The 20712-nt window shown below is 43.8% G+C and overlaps 3 protein-coding genes across 3 annotated transcripts; 2 read left to right on the forward strand and 1 right to left on the reverse strand.

Annotated features, from left to right (window-relative positions):
* Window positions 1–548: 548 nt before the first annotated feature.
* On the reverse strand, window positions 549–4482 carry mrpl51 (mitochondrial ribosomal protein L51). The gene is made up of 4 exons (XM_058994001.1): window positions 4332–4482; window positions 2613–2695; window positions 1600–1707; window positions 549–835 (listed from the first exon to the last, which is right to left on the reverse strand). Exons 2-4 carry the CDS (start codon window positions 2686–2688, stop codon window positions 639–641), a joined length of 381 nt encoding a protein of 126 aa, XP_058849984.1. The 5' UTR covers window positions 2689–2695; window positions 4332–4482; the 3' UTR covers window positions 549–638.
* On the forward strand, window positions 4402–13226 carry LOC131698932 (acrosin-binding protein-like). Its single transcript, XM_058994000.1, has 7 exons — window positions 4402–4529; window positions 4793–4924; window positions 5343–5549; window positions 5645–5739; window positions 6470–6748; window positions 7561–7843; window positions 8218–13226. The coding sequence occupies exons 2-7, from the start codon at window positions 4843–4845 to the stop codon at window positions 8334–8336; spliced, it is 1065 nt and encodes a 354-aa protein (XP_058849983.1). The 5' UTR covers window positions 4402–4529; window positions 4793–4842; the 3' UTR covers window positions 8337–13226.
* LOC131698954 (acrosin-binding protein-like) lies at window positions 12891–17415 on the forward strand. The gene is made up of 5 exons (XM_058994085.1): window positions 12891–12921; window positions 13422–13637; window positions 15366–15460; window positions 16075–16220; window positions 16906–17415. Exons 1-5 carry the CDS (start codon window positions 12891–12893, stop codon window positions 17375–17377), a joined length of 960 nt encoding a protein of 319 aa, XP_058850068.1. The 3' UTR covers window positions 17378–17415.
* Window positions 17416–20712: the final 3297 nt, after the last annotated feature.

Below are 20712 nucleotides of genomic sequence, written 5' to 3' on the forward strand. Positions count from 1 at the left end.
AAGCGCATCCTCTCAACTTGATTAGAGACAGCCAGCGAAGACATAAAAACATATTCTAAGTTACTAAATCTAAATAAAAACAGAAAAAGCTGCTATTAATGTACTGAATCTGCTTCTATAGGACCTGTTGTCAGGGAGGTTGAGATCTTCATTCTCAGCGACGTTATTAATATAGCTGCTTCCAACAGACTCCAATGGGGATGGGACTTCTAATGTACAATGAAAGCGCAGAGAGCAGGGTAGAGGTATGGACAGCACCAGCCTTACAGGCTCTTCCTGGTCCTCAGCAGCATACTGATCTGCTGCGTTCTGCAGGGCTGGGATCAGAATTTACACTGAAGATACTGAGAAAGACTTCTAGTGGAAGCGTTAGTCATTGAATCTGTGACGTTTCTTTCAGTATTTCTATGATGCACTACAACATTACTGTGAGCGAGACTTCATGTATAAAGCATGTCTGTGTGCACATGGAGAAGACTTTGAATAAATGACCTTGTAACCTGCACTCACTGCTGGAGTCTATATTTGGAAATATCAAAAGAAACGTGTTGAGTTTGAGTGGAATTTATTAAGTTCCTTTGAGTGTTTGTAACAGAATAGAGCGTGGGCAGCACTGGCTTGCTGTATTGCTGCTCTGCTCAGCGATGCTTGCCGTAGTGGTTGAATCTCCGGTACAGGAACTTGATCCTCTTGTTCAGGTTGTGCTGGTCCTCGGTGAACATGCGGTCTCCCACCATCTTCTTCTTGCGGATGCAGCGCTGCAGCTCGTTCCCACGCCAGCCCTTCAGCCAGACCGGGGCCACGATCAGGTCCTTCGGGTGAGCACGGAACCCCCCTGAGGACCGGGAGGGAGGGTCAGTCAGAGACACTGTACACTCTGAGTGTGTGTGTGTGATAGAGATTATATATAATCGGACCAGGGGGCAGTCCCAACTGGACCTGTGCAATCTGTACTTCATCGCACTGACAATGTAATCCTGACTGCAGTTCACTCTCAGCTCACCTGTGTAACTGTAATTATACCACAGAATTGATCGATTACACATTGATTTGTCATTTGATCATTATTCTTATTTTTGCAAACACTTTTGGTGGATATGTTAATGTGTGGAGCTATTTATGTTTTTAGTGTAATTGTAATTACTGCAGCGCAATTCTAAGTGTAATTGCATAATATCGCATTGTAATTGTAATTTCAAACCGTTCTGTAATTGCATTTATAATTAACCCCAGGCCAGATAGATATATCAGGGATGGCAATGAGACTCCTACTGATTAGCAGTTTCACCCATTCCAGGTGTATAGGTGACAAGCTCAGATGCGTCTTACTAGACTCAAAGTAAAACCAGGAATGGATCTAACTGCTATGCAATGGAAGGCTGATTTCCATCTCTGTATATAGTCTTGTACCATAACAGACAGAGAAAGGGGCTTGACTGGACAGAGTCACTTCTATTAGTTTATATTAGTGAGGAGACAGACAGTAGTCTTGTATATGAGACAGGGAAAGAGGCTCGACTGCATAGAGTCACTTCTATTACACATTATCAAATCGATCACCTCGCAGTTTTAATTGAGAATGTGTATTTTTTTGCTCACCTAGAATTCCGATGTTGTCGTATATTCCGAACATGTTTCTCTTCTCCGTCCACCTGTCTATCTGTTTGGGCGCAGGGATGGCGTGCATCCGGATTAAACACGACGATCCTGACGGGAAACACAGAGATCTCAATCAGAACGGGAATGCGAGATCAGAAACCTCCCAAAAAAATGAATCTATTTTTTAACATTTTTTTTTTAAATTTCATTTAATTAAAAAATGAGAAGTTGGCAATAAGATATTTTTCTTGGCACTGCATGGCCGGCATGAATATTTTAATTTTTAGAAATTATTTACTTCAATTGATTAATAGCTGGCAATAATATCCTCTTCATAGAATCACTGAGCTGCTCTTTCCAGTAGCCTTGCACCTGAAACCTGGCTACAGGGCAGCCTGGCTTTAACACTGGGGTCTATGGAGGGAAACAGCCTGGCTTTAACATTGGGGTCTATGGAGGGAAACAGCCTGGCTTTAACATTGGAGTCTATGAGGGGAAACAGCCTGGCTTTAACATTGGGGTCTATGAGGGGAAACAGCCTGGCTTTAACATTGGAGTCTATGAGGGGAAACAGCCTGGCTTTAACATTGGGGTCTATGAGGGGAAACAGCCTGGCTTTGACATTGGGGTCTATGAGGGGAAACAGCCTGGCTTTAACATTGGGGTCTATGAGGGGAAACAGCCTGGCTTTAACATTGGGGTCTATGGAGGGAAACTGCCTGGCTTTAACATTGGGGTCTATGAGGGGAAACAGCCTGGCTTTAACATTGGGATCTATGAGGGGAAACAGCCTGGCTCTGAGCTGAGATTTGAGGATCCTCCAGGATTAACACAATGGACTGTGTGTCAGCTTGTCCACACAAAACACAGAGACTGAGAGAGACCCATGACTAATAATACTAATACTAATATTAATACTAATACTAATAATAATAAAAACTAGAATCACATCAATGTGTGCTCATAAGTTAATCCACTGTTTGTTTGTTGTTTTTTTTATTTTATTTTATCACCTGTGGAAAATTCCCTCGATGCCAGCGGCTTGAAAGCTGACAGACCGCGTCTAAACAGAGCAAACAGACTGGCCATGATTCACCTGCAAGAACAAGAACAAGAACAAACTCGACTGATCAGAGCAAACAGACTGGCCATGATTCACCTGCAAGAACAAGAACAAGAACAAACTCTACTGATCAGAGCAAACAGACTGGCCATGAGTCACCTGCAAGAACAAGAACAAACTCTACTGATCAGAGCAAACAGACTGGCCACGAGTCACCTGCAAGAACAAGAACAAGAACAAACTCTACTGATCAGAGCAAACAGACTGGCCATGATTCACCTGCAAGAACAAGAACAAACTCTACTGAGCAGAGCGAACAGACTGGCCATGAGTCACCTGCAAGAAAAAGAAGAAGAACAAACTCTACTGAGCAGAGCGAACAGACTGGCCATGAGTCACCTGCAAGAACAAGAACAAGAACAAACTCTACTGAGCAGAGCGAACAGACTGGCCATGAGTCACCTGCAAGAACAAGAACAAACTCTACTGAGCAGAGATAAGAGGACCAGTAACAACAAACCACTGGCAGCAGCCTCACGGGGGCTTCTGATACCAGGACAAATACTACTGCTGGCATGAAACCACAGACACACTGCTGCCAGGAGGGGAACACCATCAGGGCTGAAGAAAGATAAATGCTGATATGTTATTGTGAGTTGAGAGAAAGGGAAATGGGTGGTTATATTAAGAATGTGTTTATTTGTGCAGCTACTGGCAGCAGCGAAATCAGTTGCCTTAGCAGAGGTGGAAATGGGACCCATTACACAGCAGTGTAATTCACCATGAGTCTATTGAGACATCTCTGAGCTTGTTACAAACACACCATGGCTAATCAAGATGGTAGTTAAACCTGGAACAGGAGAAACTGCTATGCAGTAGAAGTCTTCTTTCCATCGCTGCTTAGAGATGGCAAGAATCCTCCTGGTAGAATAACACCTGCCATTAAATAACACACTCACGTGAAACCCGAGATTAGTACAAGTTTAAATATCAGAATACAGATAAAACGTAAGCTTGAAAACATTTTATTGATGCAGATGTCAGTGTAATTTCATAATGTTACTATAAATCATAGTTTTACTATTTTAAGTGCATTAACAGACACCACCGCCCTATACAAGTATTCACTGTGGCAATATTACAATATTGGTTTGTATCCAATTTTAAGAAAAGGTATAATCACGTTAAAAAAAGGAAACAGGACAGAGGCCGTGCACATCCCCGCAGTCGTTACAGTGCATACAATTAAACAAGAAAAACAAGGCGATCATTTGACTTTGAACTGCATTTACCGGTGCACAATTAAGGGGCATCTTAAAACGCTTAAATTCAAAGCAAACCCCTAGAAACTGCGAACAGCAAACCTAGCTACCGAGAACCGAATTTCTGGAACGGTAAGTGTTGTTTTCTGCAAAGCTTGTGGACATTTGTTTTCACTTTCTGTACATTAAGCGCTTTTCGTATTAAGCCAAGTTCACAAGACGAAGCTGTCTTGTGTTGGTGTTGACGTGCTTATGAATTGTGTATCTCAATGAAAAACCAGACTGTTTTAGGGTAAAGTGCTAGATTTGCCGTTTGTTTTGAATTGAAGGGCATTAAGCCACGGATGTCCCGCATAATAATTATATATTCAGAGAGCACTTTGAACGAACGTTCGCTACCAACCTACCCGTCCAAGTCGATTCTTTTAAAGTAAAAAAAAAACTCAAGAAATGATTTCTGATTGAGATTCGAATAAAGATCTTCTGATTGTTTTGTTTTTTTCTCTCCTATATTTTCTCTCAGGGTTTCCGACGTGACTTTGCACAGGGCGCAGCCATCTTGTAATAATCCCACAATCCTCTTCGTTCCATCCTTAAAGCGACAGGTACCAACAAACAGGAGAATGTTGTACTAACTGAAAAAAAAAAAAAAAAAACTGATAAAGGATTATTATATTGTTGTTTTTAAAGCTTTTTTATTATTTTTTTTAGATATATAGATGTGTATTCTAGATAATGACATCATAGTTGCCACTAAATCACAGGACTTGAACTGTGACATCACAAACGTTTCATCACAATGGCAGTGTTGCTATGGAAACACTGTTTTATCAAACTAATAACTCTTTTTTTTTTTTTTTAATTGAAGCTGTTTCTGTACATATTTTGATAATTTAATCCCCCAAAACAAGAAAATGAATGGTGAAAAGACAGACAGATTGGGTGCTGTTTATTAACACAATGTTCTCACTGAAGAATATACATGTATTTCTATATACTGGTAAGTATTATTATTAACCATACACTTTCACTGCTCTCTCTATCCCTTTCTCTCCCCCGCTGGTCCTGTCTGTGTTGGTTCAGTAGCAGCGCTGGTCCTGTCTGTGTTGGGGTATCTTGCAGTGACAGTCCTGTCTGTGTTGGGGTGTCTGCAGTGACAGTCCTGTCTGTGTTGGGGTGTCTTGCAGTGACAGTCCTGTCTGTGTTGGGGTGTCTTGCAGTGACAGTCCTGTCTGTGTTGGGGTGTCTTGCAGTGACAGTCCTGTCTGTGTTGGGGTGTCTTGCAGTGACAGTCCTGTCTGTGTTGGGGTGTCTTGCAGTGACAGTCCTGTCTGTGTTGGGGTGTCTTGCAGTGACAGTCCTGTCTGTGTTGGGGTGTCTTGCAGTGACAGTCTTGTCTGTGTTGGGGTGTCTTGTAGTGCTGTGTTGCTGTGGAGCACTGGCACCCCCTGTGGTCGGGTTCTCACCTGGCGGCACCCCGCTCTCCGCTCTTGAGTACCGCAGCTTCTTCAGGGTGCTGTCTGGCCGGGCTGAGCAGCTGTGTCGACTGCGCAGGAGGAACGGCTGCAACAACAGTAGGCTGCGCAGACTGGACGCCATTGAGAACCACGGCCGCATCCCGTCAGGTAAACAGACCGAGAGGAAAATGACACGATCAGCACAGCTCTGTGCTGGGAATGCCTCTCCCCTCACTCTCCCCTCTCCCTGCTCACCTGCACAGGCACCGTCTGCACAGAGCTCCACGGAAACCTCATCTTCCGGGATTTCTGCTCATTCGCAACGTACCGCTGCAGCAGCCGCAGATACTACGTGAGGGTGAGTGCAGAGAGACCGGGCCAGACAGGGGTTTACCAGAGCAGCATCGCTAGCCCTTCAGCACGGGACGGATACAAACACGCTCTCTAGTCTTTCTATGGAAGACACATGCAGGACGCCATTTTTATTCCCTCGTGAAAAATATATTTCTTATGTGTCGAAAACAACTTTTTCTTTCAGTTTTTTTTTTTTCTCAATATTTCATACATGAAAGGGTTAGGGTTAGGGTTAACACTCAGCACTCTGCCCCCTGGTGAATGTGAGAAATAAGTCTTCGAGAAATACCAGCTGTAATCAATCTCCTGCTAGCGGCCGATAAATTAGTAACACTGACATCAGAATAAGACACATACTGACCTCTCGACTGCAGCGCTTGCATTTTAGCTGATTGCTACGATGTTCGTTTTTAAAGAGAGTGGTGTACAGAGGTATCCCTGCCACAAAGTCACACAGAGACACTTTGATTCAGACTTGCCCAAACAGTGGACTTATGCATTCAAGTAATTTATTTTCAGTGATAAATAGAATACAATATGGTGGAATCCAGTAGCAGATTGATACAGATAGATTTGATCTTGCATCTTTCAAGCTGTTGTATTAATGAATGTGTTTTCGGTGCTAGAATAGAACATCTGAATGATACAGATATACAGGTCTGTTCCTGCCCACACAGTGTCACTGTGTCATCGATTGATTTGTCTCATTCCTGCACTCTCTCACTCTGTTCCAGAGGGTTGTCTGTCCGGTGGGCTATGAGATCGACACCTCCCCCCTCCGCCCCCGTGTCACTCACACCCTCACGAGAGCTGGCAGCATGGCAGAGTCTCAGAGAGAGGGGGCGCATCACAGTGTAGTGCCAGCAGGGCAGAGACTGGGAGAGGGGTCCCGTGACACAGCACAGCCGGGGAAGGAGGGGCGGGGCTCCAGTGGAACAGCACAGAGAGCCCTGGAGGGGCTGGGCATTGAGACACCCCCCCTCCCGCCTGAGACCATCAACACTGCTGTCCACGTGAGTCTGTCTGTCTGTCTGTCTGTCTGTCTGTAGAGAGAATCGGTGTTTACATACCCAGCGTGTGTACTGGTTTAACTCAGTTGGCACTTAATTAAAAACTTCTCCCAAACGAGTTCAAGATATCAACAGAAACAATTGTGCAACAAAACACACAGAAATGTTTTTTTTTTTTTTTAAATAAAACACAGTAGAAAAGTAGAAGAGAAAGTTAATCTGAAAATATCATAAATCTGCAATAATGATCAGGCAAAATCTCTGCTTCAGTGCAAATATTAACCATGTGTGAAAGTTACAATACATGAATGGTCTGTACGTTGTCTTTTCTGTAAGAACTAATAATGCTCTTAAGTTAGCAGATGTAACATGAATAAGCCAGCAGGATAATTGTTTGAATAAATAGGAGTCAGTAAATAAATTAATATGAATTCTGATTAATGGGATGTTACGAAATCGTAATAAATTCTTTATCTGTTGTTAAAATTTGTTGTCCTTTTATAGAACCACGGCACAACAAATATTTGAACACCCATTCATTTTGTTCTTTAAGAGCAAACAAAACTGTTTCCTGACCTTGCAGTTCCTTACAGTAGCTGACTGAATTCACCTGGGAATCTGAAGGAGGCCCTCTTGGTTGGGCAGTGGGCCTCACTTTATCATTTGTTGCTATAATTTCCGCATGTCTGTCAGGGGAGAGAATCCGTAATGGCAGTGTCTCACTCTTGGTAATGCAGTAAACTCACACAGACCTGTGTGTGCTGTTCAATGCTGCTTGTTTTGCTGTAGCTTTGCTGACTGTTGCCTCTCTCCAGGAGACTCTGTGGAGCAGCGAGGGTATGGCGGAGCTACAGGATCTTCTGCAGATGATTCTGGAGAACGAGACCCAGAGCAGCGATCTTGCCGCCCCTCACAGGGAGACATCCTCACCCCCAGAACTGAGCTTGGGGCTCCTGAGGGACCTGAGCAAGAACATCAGTGTCCCCCAGCAGAAAGAGAGGGACAGTGTCTCCCAGCACAGAATGAGGGACAGTGTCTCCCAGCAGAGAGACAAGGACAGAGGGAACTCTTTCAACAGCTCCAGCCAGCACATCGCAGGTCATACATCAGTCTTAACTCTTCCAAAACACTTAAAAAATTCGATTACAAGTCAAGACTCCATTGGATGCCATGAGCAGTAGCTACACTTATAATGTCACTGAGAGTATAGATCTCACACTCAGAGTTAATGACAAAGCATTCAAAACGGTTAAAACACAACAGGTTTAAGACTACTGTCTGTCTCCTCACTAATACAAACTAATAGAAGTGAATCTGTCCAGCCAAGCCCCTTTCCCTTTCTCTTATACAAGACTACTGTCTGTCTCCTCACAATTTTTGACCCAGGTATATAAAATCAAACTGTTGGTGATTGTAACAGTTCCATAGCCATTATCCTGATCTCTGTTGTCTGTCTTCATGCTGATTTTTAGGCAAATCCCTGCTTTCTGCAACTCAAGAAAAACCTTCAGAGAAGAAAGAGAAGGAGAGGAAGAGAAGTAGCTCCCTGCCGTTCTCCAGCAGGGCTGTAGAGAGACTGACTTCAAGGTGAAGAGATACAGGGGTGACGTATGGATAGGTGCAAAGTGATTTGTGGGTGCTAACCCCCCATAAATTGTGTTTAGCAGCTGTAAAGTATGATTTTACTGGCTGCTAAAAATGAGGTGTATGTAAAGAATGGTGTTCACCTGGTGTTCTGCACCCACTGTCAAATATTAATTAATCTATTAAAATTATATTGAAATGCATTCAGATGAAGAAAAAAGCATGGGACTGGGCTAAAAAGAAATGGTAGATTCGCACAGCACTACATCTCAGCGATGTCTGTAAAAATCCAGAGGCCACCGTTTATGTGGTGATTTTTAGTCCTATGCAAATCGGGCTTAAGAAGCAATTCCATTGTAGTGTCAAACTGAACATTCGTTCTTTCTTTCTCCTTTTCCTCCTCCTTCTCTCTTGTGTACTTCTGGAGGAGGAGGAGAGCATGAGAGGGGCCCTGGAGCTCTGTCTGTATATGAGAGGGGCCCTGGAGCTCTGTCTGTATATGAGAGGGGCCCTGGAGCTCTGTCTGTATATGAGAGGGGCCCTGGAGCTCTGTCTGAAAGGGGACTGAAAGGGGACTGAAAGGAAAGAGCAAGCTGTGAGAGCTGACACCTGCAGTTAGGAGCTGTAGAGAACTGGCACGACAAGTAATACAGCACAGTGAAAACATGGCAAAGTATAATACAGCACAGTGAAAGCATAGCAAAGTGTAATACAGCACAGTGAAAACACAGCAAAGAGTAATACAGCACAGTGAAAGCATAGCAGAGAGTAATACAGCACAGTGAAAACACAGCAGAGAGTAATACAGCACAGTGAAAGCATGGCAAAGAGTAATACAGCACAGTGAAAGCATAGCAAAGTGAAATACAGCACAGTGGAAGCATAGCAGAGAGTAATACAGCACAGTGAAAGCATGGCAAAGTGTAATACAGCACAGTGAAAGCATGGCAAAGAGTAATACAGCACAGTGAAAGCATAGCAAAGTGAAATACAGCACAGTGGAAGCATGGCAAAGTGTAAAACAGCACAGTGAAAGCATGGCAAAGAGTAATACAGCACAGTGAAAGCATAGCAAAGTGAAATACAGCACAGTGGAAGCATGGCAAAGTGTAAAACAGCACAGTGAAAGCATGGCAAGGTGTAATACAGCACAGTGAAAGCATGGCAAAGTGTAATACAGCACAGTGAAAGCATGGCAAAGTGTAATACAGCACAGTGAAAGCATAGCAAAGTGAAATACAGCACAGTGGAAGCATGGCAAAGTGTAAAACAGCACAGTGAAAGCATGGCAAAGTGTAATACAGCACAGTGAAAGCATGGCAAAGAGTAATACAGCACAGTGAAAGCATAGCAAAGTGAAATACAGCACATTGAAAGCATGGCAAAGTGTAATACAGCACAGTGAAAGCATGGCAAAGAGTAATACAGCACAGTGAAAACACAGCAGAGTGTAATACAGCACAGTGAAAACACAGCAAAGTGTAATACAGCACAGTGAAAGCATGGCAAAGTGTAAAACAGCACAGTGAAAGCATGGCAAGGTGTAATACAGCACAGTGAAAGCATGGCAAAGTGTAATACAGCACAGTGAAAGCATAGCAAAGTGTAATACAGCACAGTGAAAACACGGCAAAGTGTAATACAGCACAGTGAAAGCATGGCAAAGTGTAATACAGCACAGTGAAAGCATGGCAAAGTGTAATACAGCACAGTGAAAGCTTAGCAGAGTGTAATACAGCACAGTGAAAACACAGCAAAGTGTAATACAGCACAGTGAAAGCATGGCAAGGTGTAATACAGCACAGTGAAAGCATGGAAAAGTGTAATACAGCACAGTGGAAGCATGGCAAAGTGTAATACAGCACAGTGGAAGCATGGCAAAGTGTAATACAGCACAGTGAAAGCATGGCAAAGTGTAATACAGCACAGTGAAAGCATGGCAAAGTGTAATACAGCACAGTGAAAGCATGGCAAAGAGTAATACAGCACAGTGAAAGCATAGCAAAGTGTAATACAGCAAAGTGTAATACAGCACAGTGAAAGCATGGTAAAGTGTAATAAAGCACATTGAAAGCATGGTAAAGTGTAATAAAGCACATTGAAAGCATGGTAAAGTGTAATACAGCACAGTGAAAGCATGGCAAAGTGTAATACAGCACAGTGAAAGCATGGCAAAGTGTAATACAGCACAGTGAAAGTATGGCAAAGTGTAATACAACACATTGAAAGCATGGCAAAGTGTAATACAGCACAGTGAAAGCATAGCAAAGTGTAATACAGCACAGTGAAAACACGGCAAAGTGTAATACAGCACAGTGAAAGCATGGCAAAGTGTAATACAGCACAGTGAAAGCATGGCAAAGTGTAATACAGCACAGTGAAAGCATGGCAAAGTGTAATACAGCACAGTGAAAACACAGCAGAGTGTAATACAGCACAGTGAAAACACAGCAAAGTGTAATACAGCACAGCGAAAGCATAGCAAAGTGTAATACAGCACAGTGAAAGCATGGCAAAGTGTAATACAGCACAGTGAAAGCATGGTAAGGTGTAATACAGCACACTGAAAACACAGCAAAGTAATACAGCACAGTGAAAGCACAGCAAAGTGTAATACAGCACAGTGAAAACACAGCAAAGTGTAATACAACAAAGTGTAATACAGCACAGTGAAAGCATGGTAAAGTGTAATAAAGCACATTGAAAGCATGGTAAAGTGTAATAATCACAGTGAAAGCATGGTAAAGTGTAATAAAGCACAGTGAAAGCATGGTAAAGTGTAATAAAGCACAGGTAAGCATTGTAAAAAAATTGCGAGGTGTTGTAAAGCATATTAATAAACATGGCCGACCAGGATAAACTATGGTAAATGCATAGTATAACCATGAGAAAAGCATGGAGGAAAACTGCAGAAATACTATGCACATTTCTGGGGTGAATGTTTCTAAGGGTGATGTGCTTATAGCTTATCTAGCTAAATATTGGGACTGACACAAGCCGTGCTGTTTAGAAATCTTCGATGGCTCCTTTAAGTAAGATGAGTATTGCATTACTGCTCACTCTGTGTTGTGTGGTGTCTGTCATACAAAGAGCGCAGGAGAAAGCACATCCTTTCAGCTTGATTAGAGGGAGCCACCCAACACTAAGAAACAGATTATAAATCATTACATCTAAAAGCTCACTTTAACACACTTAATCTGTTTCTATAGAACCAGCTGTGTTTTCAATGTTTCTAATGCTTTGTCATTGACATTCTGAGTGTGAGATCTACACGCTCTGCAACATTATAAAGCTAATTGTTGCTAATAGCTTCCAGTGGGGACGTGACTTTTAATTAATATTATTATCTGAGCCTGTAGAATGAGTGCTCATCATGCTCCTCACATCAATTAGTTCATGTGACCAATACTGTTGTGAAGCTTCATATATTGTGTGTTTTCAAATCAAGTATAGATACATTATGATTCAGACAGCTCCCCTGAGTTGCAATCTCCATAGTTTTATATATTATACAGCAGTGGCACCAGCAATGATTCAGACAGCCCCCTAAGTTTCCATCTACAGTTTTATATATCATACATCACAAGTGACTAAGGCTACCACGTTTACATTTGACACATAAGGAAAAGTTAGTGCTTCTGTGTTGAAGTACAGAGTACCTGGAAAACCTCACGTCTAATTAACAGAACAGTGATTCGAAACAGTAGAAAGTCTCCTGGCAGCAGGGTTTTTGTGGTTTCCTGTTCCCTGTACAAATTCTACTGCCAGTAAGAAGCCCCATAAAGACTGCTGCCAGGAGTTTAACATCTGGGCTGAAGAAAGAGAAATGCTTAGATTGTATTGACTACGTTTAGAGAAAGTGAAATGTGTGGTTATATTGAGAAAGTGTTTTGTGCAGCTACTGGCAGCAGCAGAATCAGCTGCCTTGGTGCTGGTTCAGCACACATCAATTCCAAATCTACAGGTCATTTCCACAAGCACATTAAGAATCTTATTTTGGACACAAAACTGCTTCAGATTTACAACACTGGACTTACTTTTTAAAAGATATATATCATTAGCGATCATATTGGAGGGGGTTATTATATCATCTGAAACAACATCACTGAACTGTGATTACCTTGTTCTTATACGGACTCCTTCTCCAAACTGAGATGAAAGAAGAACAAAAAATGCTAATACTACAGCATGATATTTTACACTTCATATGGCAGGAAGCTGAGTCCATTCAGATGCATTGTGGACTCTGTAGTTTCTTAACTGGAGCTCGCATACCTGTGAAAGGTAATACAGACTTGTCAGCTGCTTAACGTTGTAGTAAACTAAATGGAGACGTTCACATGTTTAAAGGTGGCAACTTTACTAGTGACCCCTCTGATCTCATAATGGCGCTGTTCTTTTCTTTGTGATGATGATGTCACAATCACCTTGTTGCTTAGCAACCTCTCACCCAGCCAACAAAATCAACCAAGACAGCTTTTAACTGTGTCATTTCTCAGTTTTTTTTTTTAATTGACAATTTAGTTGAATAAATGAAATGTTATATTAGAGAAGGAGTGAAATGAAGGTTCTTATTGTGCTTCTATATGTGGGTAAGAATATTAAATATTATTATTAGTAGTAGTACACATTAGTATTATTAGTATTACTACAGTGTTATTAGTAGTAGCAGTACAATATGTATATTACAACTACGGCTACTGCATTATTAGAAACAACACACACACACATGCTGTATATAAACGTCTCTTTATGTGTTCAGTAGGTGGCAGCATTGGGCCATAATTTAAAAGGCGCGCTGCACAAGCTTTGAAACAAGCTTATAGAAGTGAAGTGACCAGTAGCATTGGCAGGGACACGTTTCTATGCCAACATGCATCATCCATTCCCGTGTGTTATAAAAGAAGCACACTATCTATCTATCTATCTATCTATCTATCTATCTATATATATATATATATATATATATATATATATATATATATATATATATATATATATAATATATATATATATACACACACACGTTTCTTAGCACTGCTTTTGGCAGCCAATAATAAAATAAAGAGTTGTTTTGCAGTGTGTTGCGCAGCGGCCAGGTCTCAGTCTCTCACAGCCGGTCACCGGGGCTCGTGGGAGGGAGTTCCCGGCTCCCCGCTCCCACGGTGGAAGTACGCTGAGTTCTTCCAACTCCAGCGCCCGGAGCACAAGGCCGAGTCTGTCTGCAGCATCCGGCTCGCCTCTGGGTGTAGCCACAAGTGGATGCGGCGCCTGGACCAGTTCGAAAACAACGGCGTGGTGCCGACAGGTAAACACTGACAATAATAACATCACACGGGCCTGACCGGCACAGGCCCCTCGAAAAACCCCTCCTCACGAAGCAAAAATGTAGGCCTATGCCCGCGTCTGAGAGTTTTATCTTTGGGTCGTTTTGCGTGGAAAACGCTTGCCAATTGTATCTGGTTCTTTTTAAAATATATATTTTAATTGAATAAAATATACATAAAGTAGCATGGGTATATTAAGAGTTCTACCCGTTACCTTCGGGTAGAACGGCGCCATTACTTTACAAAACGGAGCAAGCTGAGAAGTTATGGAAGGCCACCAGGGTCAAAAACGTGTGCTGTTAGTACAAGTTTCAAATAAATTACTACGTGTAGTACTGCGATACACTAAGCGTTCTATTTTGTTAACCACACGTACTATTTTTAATACTATTTGGGCCAATCAGTTCATTAGAAATGAAATAATAGCCAATGAATTTAAAGAAAGAGGTACGTGTACTAAATGATCTACTATATATATATGCCTTTTGCTGTAGTATGCTAGGTTGTATGTTAGTGGCTTCTCCATGATTGCATCTGAAGTATTTGAAGATGTTAGTGATGTTACATAATAAACGCTGGGTCTCAATAGTCGGCGGGACTTCTGGCAAATATTGTAAAGAAACGCCCCCGGCGCTATACAAAATAAAATTATTATTATTATGATTATTATTATTATTATTATTATTATTATTATTATTATTATTATTATTATTATTAATAATATATTGTGATAACCCTTACTATTTTTGACACTAAAGCAGGAGACTGATAGATCACAATTACTATCAAATGCATTATACTTTATAATAAACAAGGTCCCTGTCACGCCACGTAAAATAACATATGCCAAACCTCAATGAGACGGCTGCACTCAGCAAATGTATGCTTGCAGCGCAGAAGAAAATCTCTCGCCGCCATATTTGCAATATTCCTTATTTTACATTGATGTCTTCTTGTCTAAATGATACTACAATGGTTATTGGCTACTCTGCCAATTACGTTGTGCTTAAGCAGCGATTACAACAGAATACGTTGTCGTGACAAGCCACTAATGTAAAATGATTATCCACCAACCTAGGCGATACATACCTCTTGTTATTAAAATTGGCACACGTAGTCATTTCTGTGCTCTGATTGGTCCAAATGAGTACATGTAGCAATATTTGAAACGTGTACTACACAATACGTTTTTGACCCAGATGGCCTTCCATACCAATCAGGATACACAAAACACTACGCGTTCTAAATAAATGTAAATTAATTATGCATTTTGTACGCAGTAGCTGGTCATTTTACAGTAGTACCGACCTAGTAGCTGGTCATTGTTCAGGCATGCAGCTTTAATTATAAGAGTAGCCAATCATGTTTAGCACCTCTTATAAAAAATGGCCACAGTAAAAGCACAGCAAAGTGTAATGAAGCACAGTGAAAGCACGTTAAAGCATAGGTAAGCATTGTAAGGCACAGAGAGGTGTGGTAAAGCATAGTAAAAGCACACGACAAACCAGGGTAAACAACGGTAAAAGCAAAGTGTGTGTTTGATCTGCAGGCCTGGTCTGTGCAGCTCTGACTGTGTGTTTGATCTGCAGGCCTGGTCTGTGCAGCTCTGACTGTGTGTTTGATCTGCAGGCCTGGTCTGTGCAGCTCTGACTGTGTGTTTGATCTGCAGGCCTGGTCTGTGCAGCTCTGACTGTGTGTTTGATCTGCAGGCCTGGTCTGTGCAGCTCTGCACAGTAACCCCACCTTCCCAGACTTCTGCGCCTTCGCAGTATATCGATGCACCAACAAGAAGTATTTCATCAGGGTAAGATGGGACGAACCAGGGGAAATAGGCATTAAAACACAGAGCAGGTAGCAGTGTAACAGCATAGCACAGTGCAATAGCATAGCACAGTGTAACAGCACAGCACAGTGTAACAGCACAGCACAGTGTAACAGCGTAGCACAGTGCAATAGCACAGCACAGTGTAACAGCACAGCACAGTGAAATAGCATAGCACAGTGTAATAAAGGGTAGTAAAAGCATGGTCAACAAGCATTGTTTAGAATTGCAGCCCACAGGGTTATGGTGGGAACTGCAGTAAATGTATTGAAAAGCTGCGGAAAATGCATGCACATTTACAGTGGTAAAGTTTTAAAAGGGTTGTTCGTGTAATATTTTCCTCTTATTAGCTTTGTTACCTAAACAGACATAAGAGAATGCATTTTAAAGAAGCCTTGGTTGGCACTTTAAAGGGGGGCAGTGATACTGTTATTTGTGCTAATAAGAGGAAACAGAATAATAATAATACTACTACTACTACTAATAATAATAATAATAATAATAATAATAATAATAATAATAATAATAATAATAATAAGAGTAATAGAAATACTACTAATAATACTAATAGCAGCACGTTGTCGTGTTGCTTACAGAGGGTTGATTGTGACAGCGTGATGTTGGAGCAGCACCCCTTGACCCCGCCTCTGACTCTCCCCACCCCCGGGGCCTGGCACAGGACAACCCCTCCCATCTCGAGCAGGGGGGCGCTGGAGGCTGCGGGACTGGAGCAGGCTGCCAGGTGAGGGGGACAGTGCTTCATTGCCCGGACCTTTCAAATGTAGGATTAAACTCGGTTAAACCTTTAACCCTTTCATGCATGGCTACCTCACATGGGGACGAATACAAAACCTGATATGGAAGATGCAAATGCATGACAGCCTCATATGAGGATGCCCCCCCCCCCCCATATAAAGCAATTGAAAGGTTCTAAAGCACCTAAGCAGAATAGAATGGTGAATTGGAGATGTGGTTGAGGACTCAACGAAAGGTATTCAAATCAGAATAAATCGGAGCTCTAACTAAACCGGGAACAAAACCTAGCGAGTTCTCAATCTCAGCTGGTGGCACCTCCTGGTGCTAGACGCACCCTGAGATCAGTGAAGGCAGAACTTCTGCTAGTTCCTAGAAGTAGTCTAAAATCAGGATGGGCAAAGGCAAAGGCCATCCCGAGTCAGATCAGGAATGCTGGCTCAGTCGAATCATTGAAATCCAACAGTGAGTCACAGCTGCATTGTACTGTACTGTACCATTCACACTGTGTCACAGCTGCATTGTACTGTACTGTACCATTCACACTGTGTCACAGTTTGTCAGTTTCTTTCAGTGTTTCTAAATTCAGCACCATTGAGTGTTTAATAGTAACTGATGGCTGTAAAGGATGAACGTATTGAAAATGTTTAACTGTCCCCGATCTGCACCGGCAGGTTCATTGAGGACACCTACACCCTGTCTGCAGTGACCAGCGCAGAGAGCAGCCCCACCACCAGAGGGCAGCCTCCCCTGGGGAGAGACGGGGAGGAGGCAGCGCTGAGGAGGGAGGCTCCTCTGGGGATGAAGGAGGGGCTGCAGGGGAGCGTGCTGATTGGAGCGAGGGAGGGTCAAAGAGAGGGGGGTGCCGGGAATGAGCCAAGGGGGAGCAGGGAGCCGGTAACACAGAGCAGGGGGGGTGAGGGAGGGGCGGGGCGGGGTCACCCCAACATCGTTTCCGTGGGACCCAGGATCACGGCCCGTGACCCCGTGAAGGGAGACCTGAAGGACCTCCTCACCAGGATGAGCGACCCCAGGGTCATAGCGCTGACACAGAGGCTGAGCGCAGCCAGGAGGGACGGAGATGAGACGGAGATTAAACTGTTGACAGAGCAGCTGGAGAGAGCACTGGAGGAAGCAGGGACATGAACCAGAGAGGAGAGGAGAGGAGGGAGCAGGGACATGAACCGGGGGGGGGGGGGGGGGAGAGGGGTGAGGGGTCAATCAAGGAACATCAAAGAAATGTGAAAGTGCACCTCATTTTTACTAGTATTTGTTTTAATTTATTTATAGTTTTAATTAGATTGTGTGCTTGTGTGTGCTACTCTGAAGAAAAAGGAATGTTAAATTAAAAAAAAAAAGATTTTCCCAGCTCTGTGGGTCATCTTTAATTTTTTGGTGTCAAAAATATAACTTGTGATGTCTAACTGCATGAGCGTGTGTCATAATAATGGTAACACAAGACACCGAATAAACAGAAGTCGTAGTGCAAGTAAAGTTTATTTTGAATGATAAGGAATTACATTAAAACAGCTGTTACAATGTCTTCAGGATTACAGGAGACACGAGATTAAAATGTGTGAGAGAAATGAGAAGGTAGCTGTTTATGGCACAGTCTTGTACTGTATGAAGTTCAGGAGCATTCTGCTGTCAGCCTTTAGTTGTGCTGCAGTGCTGCAGTGTCAACCCTTCTAGTGCCATACACACACTAAACAAACCTGAAGAGAGTGAAGACACTGAGAAACCACCTAGTGCCATACACACACTAACAAACCTGAAGAGAGTGAAGACACTGAGAAACCTCATAGTGCCATACACACACTAACAAACCTGAAGAGAGTGAAGACACTGAGAAACCTTCTAGTGCCATACACACACTAACAAACCTGAAGAGAGTGAAGACAGTGAGAAACCTTCTAGTGCCATACACACACTAACAAACCTGAAGAGACTGAAGACACTGATAAACCTTCTAGTGCCATACACACACTAACAAACCTGAAGAGACTGAAGACATTGAGAAACCTTCTAGTGCCACACACACTAACAAACCTGAAGAGAGTGAAGACACTGAGAAACCTTCTAGTGCCATACACACACTAACAAACCTGAAGAGACTGAAGACACTGATAAACCTTCTAGTGCCATACACACACTAACAAACCTGAAGAGACTGAAGACATTGAGAAACCTTCTAGTGCCATACACACACTAACAAACCTGAAGAGAGTGAAGACACTGAGAAACCTTCTAGTGCCATACACACACTAACAAACCTGAAGAGAGTGAAGACACTGAAAAACCTTCTAGTGCCATACACACACTAACAAACCTGAAGAGAGTGAAGACACTGAAAAACCTTCTAGTGCCATACACACACTAACAAACCTGAAGAGAGTGAAGACACTGAAAAACCTTCTAGTGCCATACACACACTAACAAACCTAAAGAGAGTGAAGACAGTGAGAAAGACTTCTAATGGAAACTGTTGCCATTGAACTTACATTGAAGACAGTGAGAAAGACTTCTAGTGGAAACTTTTGTCAGTTAATTTATTAAGTTGCTTTTAGTATTTCTAAATTCAAGTGGTTAATAATTACTGATGATTAGCACTAATCATCTCTAATGAATGACTACTTAATGACCGATGGGTTACTTGCATTGATGCATAAGAAGATCAAACAAGCATTTAACCACAGGCTGTTTTGTTAAAAGACACACATTTAAATAAAAGGGGTGGGACAGTCTGGCTCGCAGTGGTGAAGTGGATGACGTCACGGACCAGGAAGTAACTGACACCAAAACAGTGGATGGGCGGGTGAAGCTGAATGCTATTGCACTCAGCGTATTTAATAACAAACACAACAAAAGATTTAAACAAAACAACAAAACACAAAACAAAAGGGCACGAGGGCCAAACGAATAAACAAACAAACAAACAAGTAAGTGTCGTGCTGGATACTCCAGCACGTTTTAGCAATTGTTTTTAACTTTCCTTCTTTCTCTCCACTCCCCGTACTCTCCTCTCTACACCCAACATCAAGTGCAGAGAGCTGCAGGTTTATATACTCTGGCCGAGGGATTAACTAGTTGTTAATTATCTTATTATCCCTCGGCCAGAGTCTGCACGCGTTTGGTAAGGATGCATGACTGTCAGCTAGTTAAATAATCAGTAGCTGATCAGCCATGCATCCTCACAGGGTTTTTAAATATATAATAAAAGACGCAGCGCTTTTACCCGCGCCGCAAACAAAAATAAAAATAATAATACATAGAGGCGGGACACTCCGCCACACATGCCCCCCCCTTGTGCGCAGCACACATGGCCTTTTCGGCCACCTCCCCCCTCAGTATCAATGTCCTGGAAGAGGGGGAAGCAAGTTGCTTCTGGGGGGTGGCCATGGTGGAATTTCTGGCACCCCCCCAATTCTTCGTGACCGGCAGCTCCCTCTTCCGGGGCTCCCTCCACACTCTATCCTGCCGCGAAAGTGCGGCTGGGGGAGCTGGTCTCCTGACCTTCCCCCTCCTCTTCAAGGCCGGCAGTTCCCCTCCGTGGGGCTCTGACCACACAATCTCCTGCCGCGAAAGTGCGGCTGGGGGAGCTGGTCTCCTGACCTTCCCCCTCTTCTTCAAGGCCGGCAGTTCCCCTCCGTGGGGCTTCGACCACATGATCGCCTGCCGCGAAAGTGCGGCTGGGGAAGCTGGTCTCCTGACCTCCCCCCCCTTGTTCAAGGCCGGCAGCTCCCCTCCGTGGGGCTCCGACCACATGATCTCCGGCCGCGAAAGTGCGGCTGGGGGAGCTGGTCTCCTGACCTCCCCCCCTTTCTTCATGGCCGGCAGCTCCCCTCCGTGGGGCTCCGACCACATGATCTCCGGCCGCGAAAGTGCGGCTGGGGGAGCTGGTCTCCGGACCTCTCCCCCTTTCTTCATGGCCGTCCGTTCCCCTCTGTAGGGCTCCGGCCATAGTGTAGTGAACCCAGGCGAAGCAGGATCCCTGGCGACCCCAGGTGAAGCAGGATCCCTGGCGACCCCAGGCGACGGCAGCGGACCCTCGGGAGGCGAAGGCAGCAGCAGCAGCGGACCCTCGGGAGGTGAACTCGGGAGGGGAGCCCCTGGCCATGGAGGCGGCAGCGGGAGCTCCACTTCTCCCTCGTTCCCTGTAGCTGGTGGCTCTCCAGGCGATGTGGAGCAACAGGCAGCCCCAGGCGATGCGGAGCAACAGGCAGCCCCAGGCGATGTGGAGCAACAGGCAGCCCCAGGCGATGCGGAGCAGGCATCCCTGGGTGGTGCGAGGCAGGGCAGGAGCAGTCCTTCCCATGACGGTGGATGTGGAACCAGCAGGTATTCACCCTCTGCTGGTGGAGCTGGGAGTGGCAAGCAGTCCTCCCACGGCGGCTGAGGCGGAACCAGCAGACATTCACCCTCTGCTGGTGGAGGTGGGAGGGGCAAGCAGTCCTCCCACGACGGTGGAGGCGGAACCAGCA

The sequence above is a fragment of the Acipenser ruthenus genome, chromosome 20, assembly GCF_902713425.1.
Source record: "Acipenser ruthenus chromosome 20, fAciRut3.2 maternal haplotype, whole genome shotgun sequence".
NCBI classification, from domain to species: Eukaryota; Metazoa; Chordata; class Actinopteri; order Acipenseriformes; family Acipenseridae; genus Acipenser; species Acipenser ruthenus.

Bases quoted from the DNA above. Each gene is read 5' to 3' on its own strand.
- mrpl51 (XM_058994001.1), bottom strand. From the start codon at position 2,688: ATGGCCAGTCTGTTTGCTCTGTTTAGACGCGGTCTGTCAGCTTTCAAG. The intron at 1,708-2,612 runs GTGATAAAATAA...GTTTCCCGTCAG, and splicing joins ATCGAGGGAATTTTCCACAG to GATCGTCGTGTTTAATCCGG. The intron at 836-1,599 runs GTGAGCAAAAAA...CCCGGTCCTCAG, and splicing joins CGACAACATCGGAATTCTAG to GGGGGTTCCGTGCTCACCCG.
- LOC131698954 (XM_058994085.1), top strand. From the start codon at position 12,891: ATGAAGGTTCTTATTGTGCTTCTATATGTGG. The intron at 12,922-13,421 runs GTAAGAATATTA...TGTGTTGCGCAG, and splicing joins TATTGTGCTTCTATATGTGG to CGGCCAGGTCTCAGTCTCTC. The intron at 15,461-16,074 runs GTAAGATGGGAC...TGTTGCTTACAG, and splicing joins ACAAGAAGTATTTCATCAGG to AGGGTTGATTGTGACAGCGT.
- LOC131698932 (XM_058994000.1), top strand. From the start codon at position 4,843: ATGGTGAAAAGACAGACAGATTGGGTGCTGTTTATTAACACAATGTTC. The intron at 5,740-6,469 runs GTGAGTGCAGAG...ACTCTGTTCCAG, and splicing joins GCCGCAGATACTACGTGAGG to AGGGTTGTCTGTCCGGTGGG. The intron at 7,844-8,217 runs GTCATACATCAG...GCTGATTTTTAG, and splicing joins CTCCAGCCAGCACATCGCAG to GCAAATCCCTGCTTTCTGCA.